The 3,145-nt window shown below is 48.7% G+C and overlaps 1 protein-coding gene across 1 annotated transcript; it reads right to left on the bottom strand.

Annotated features, from left to right (window-relative positions):
- Positions 1 to 2,259: 2,259 nt before the first annotated feature.
- Positions 2,260 to 2,570, bottom strand: CONPUDRAFT_160394 (uncharacterized protein; the record flags this gene model as incomplete). The annotated part of the gene is made up of 2 exons (XM_007777527.1): positions 2,260 to 2,304; positions 2,400 to 2,570. 2 exons carry the CDS (start codon positions 2,568 to 2,570, stop codon positions 2,260 to 2,262), a joined length of 216 nt encoding a protein of 71 aa, XP_007775717.1.
- Positions 2,571 to 3,145: the final 575 nt, after the last annotated feature.

Below are 3,145 nucleotides of genomic sequence, written 5' to 3'. Positions count from 1 at the left end.
GGTCCAGGATTTCATTGCCAGCCTAATCATCGGTCAATCTCGGCTCATGCACCACGACTTTGTCATCCTCCCTGACCTTGGCATGGGTGGCGGTTTGGCTTTGGACGGCAGGACAGTTTTGAACCTGACCGAGCACAAGATAGCCACTTGTCCACCTTCTGTGGTTACATTGATTTATTTCTGTTTGTTTTATTTCATCAGAACACCTTTATGACTGTAGGATTGAACCAGGACAGTGTTTGATCATGTTTCAGACGAATAATCCGAGATCTGCGCGTGATATTGAGTGGACATTGACGTCGGCTTTGGACTTTGTTGTTGAATGCCAAAAAATTCCCCGCAGCTCGCAAAAAACGGCTTAAATGCTGAATCGAACGCAAGCCTCGATGACAAGAACCCTTACACTTACATGCTACACTACTGTGCCGTTTATAAATGACATGATGACATAGATTATAATGAGCGTCATCATTTATATCCTGTCCGACTAATTAGTAGTATGACGAGAGCCATTGTCTGAGTTAATTCTAATGTGGCCTGCCAGATGACACTCAACGAGCCACGATCGCGCCGACACGTCGCCGACACGCCGTTACCTAGCCGACACGCCGACACCAAAAGTTCTGGATTCTCCTTCATCCTCAGCAGCCAGACCGTGTCACGTGATAGCTGCTAAATCGCCGGCCCCTTGCCATTTTTGCTCGCCAACCCCTCCGTATGACCTATCTGCCCCAGGCAGGACTGGTTCTCGCCGGGCCGCCGCGTCTCACGCTACCTGCCATACCAGGCAATGGCGGCACTACCACAACCCTCGCCAATTGGCGTGCCAATCTGACTTGGCGCGCCATTCTTTTCTTACACTGCGGCAAACCGTTGAAGTCGAGTTTGACCAGCCTCAAGTGCCGAAACCGCGGCGCTGAAATCATAGTATTGCCCTAGAAAGGCACTCGTAACGTGTGCGCTGCCGAGCGGCGACACGACATCAGATACAACGAAGGGTAGAATAGACATGACGGGGAAGCGAACGAGAACCAACGCGCGAAAAACACGAATAGGAGTGATTCAAACTCCGTCCGATCGCAACCCTAAATATTGGCGGTCCAGTCATCCCGGTAGTAAAAGCTGTCTTCCTTCGGATCCAGGAATTGATATACGAGTAATAAAAACAAGGCCCTCCGGGCGAGCCTGGATCCGGATTATCGGTTAAATAAAGTCGGTTTAATATCAGTGCACGTGATAACAGTCCACAAAATCCATTATTTTCATGCGTGTACAAGAAGACGGCAATCATACACTGAAAACTATTATATGTGATCAGGCAAGCAAGCGGAATGACGCGAAAAAAAAGGGACAAGGGATGAGACCAAATCCGCGAATGGTAAAAGAATCACAAGTTGATAAAAGCGGAAGAGCCACTGGAAGTCGCAGTGGGCGGAGCATGACTGAGTAAATCGAGCTGTAGTAATTCAAAGCGCGCTTTAGTGCGCATCTTCCCGTTTTCGTTCACTTCTACCCGACGCAAACGAGCATCCACGTGAACCGCATCTCCAACTTTTAAGGTCTGCCATGGTAACGATGGCATTCCGTTGCCGCCTGCAGGAACGTTGTTTGAAGCGCGGAAGACATCTTCTGGCAAACTGTCATGACCATAGTACAAAAAATTAGCAAGAGCATGTTTTGGCATCTGAGCCACTTTCGCACTGAGGTCGCCGCGACATCGACTACATGTCTTCATTCCGCCACGGCTACTACGATGAATCAAACCGTCTGGATGAAAGATAGCGCGTTCGTACAGCTGAAAGTCATAAGTTGCTGGCAAACATTTGTCGGGAAGCAGAGGGTTTCGCAACAAGTGCAACGGCATGTCATCAAACTGCGCCAACGTTATGTCAGAGACGGGCACGTCTTGCCCGCATACACAACAGACGTCTCGAAGCCTTTTATCCGCGTTAGAGTTTTTTGCCACTGTCTTATGACATCAGCTTCCAACGTGGAATCCACGACTGGTGGAAACAACACGTCGCTGTTGCGCTTTCTGGCGTGAGAATGGAATTCTGCATTCCTCGCCCTACGACGCTCACCAGCTTCGATCGACTCAGCAGCTAGCGAGTCCCGAATACGCCGGCGCTTAAGCGCTTATGTTCCGCGTTACATTCCCTGCCTTTAAGCGATTCAAAAGGGGACGGAAGGATGACATGGCCGAAACGTCTCCATTCAGTTTTTGAACGGTAGAAAACGTACACGAAATTGGAACACTCCTCACCACAAGAATGGAGTCGCAACAAGTCGCGTAGCCAACACAGCCTGTCATCAACCAAATGAGAAACACCGTGGCGCTGACATAAGAGCCGCATTTTGTCCTTCGAAATGAACTGATAGTTTTCAATCAAGAAGCATACGGACGTAGATGACACCGTGACGCAAAAGCGATCGTTTCGCAACCGAGCAAAATCAGATACCGTGAGGACGGTACCGAAATCATAGTACTGCCTCAAGTAGGCACTCGTGACATGGTCTCCGGCATCACCCGTTGAAACGACGTCGGACGCAACGAGAGGGAGGATAGGCATTGTAGGAGGAGGACAATAGAGAAAGCGGGAAAACAAGAAGAAAGGTCGTACATTACATGACGTATCGTGGACGGAAAGATTTACTGTGATTCATCGTCAGAATAGACAGACTTTTGTGCAACGCGTGTGGAATATTTTTCCTTCGCCCAACTTGCTTAAATTTAGGTTTGAGATGTCCTTGGTATGTGATCTACCTTACAAAAAATCGCTGAGTGAAGAAAGCATAGGGTGCATGTACAATGCACGAATCAGTGTTTTAGGCCGAATACCGTCAGAATAGACAGTCCGCGCGGGTGGTGATAATCCATATTAGGCAGGCCGTCCACCATAGCCGGTCTCAAAAAGGAAAGTCAGGGCGTTATCGCCGAGCCGAAATCGCCGTTACAGCGGCTATAAGATTATGGCAATGCTCGAGAGGACACTCTGTCATCGTTCCGACATATTGAGAGTTGTCGCCTTTTGCAGCGTCCGAAATCTCTCCAACGAAGGTTAAAGATGTACTTACAACATATAATAGCTCTATCATTCACACTGTGTCGCATGTTCACAGCTGGTTATCCGCCGAAGCTAAGAAA

The sequence above is a fragment of the Coniophora puteana genome (genome assembly GCF_000271625.1).
Source record: "Coniophora puteana RWD-64-598 SS2 unplaced genomic scaffold CONPUscaffold_22, whole genome shotgun sequence".
Classification (NCBI taxonomy): domain Eukaryota; kingdom Fungi; phylum Basidiomycota; class Agaricomycetes; order Boletales; family Coniophoraceae; genus Coniophora; species Coniophora puteana.
Note: the sequence above shows the minus strand (reverse complement) of the source record. Positions and strands in the feature narration are given on the sequence as shown.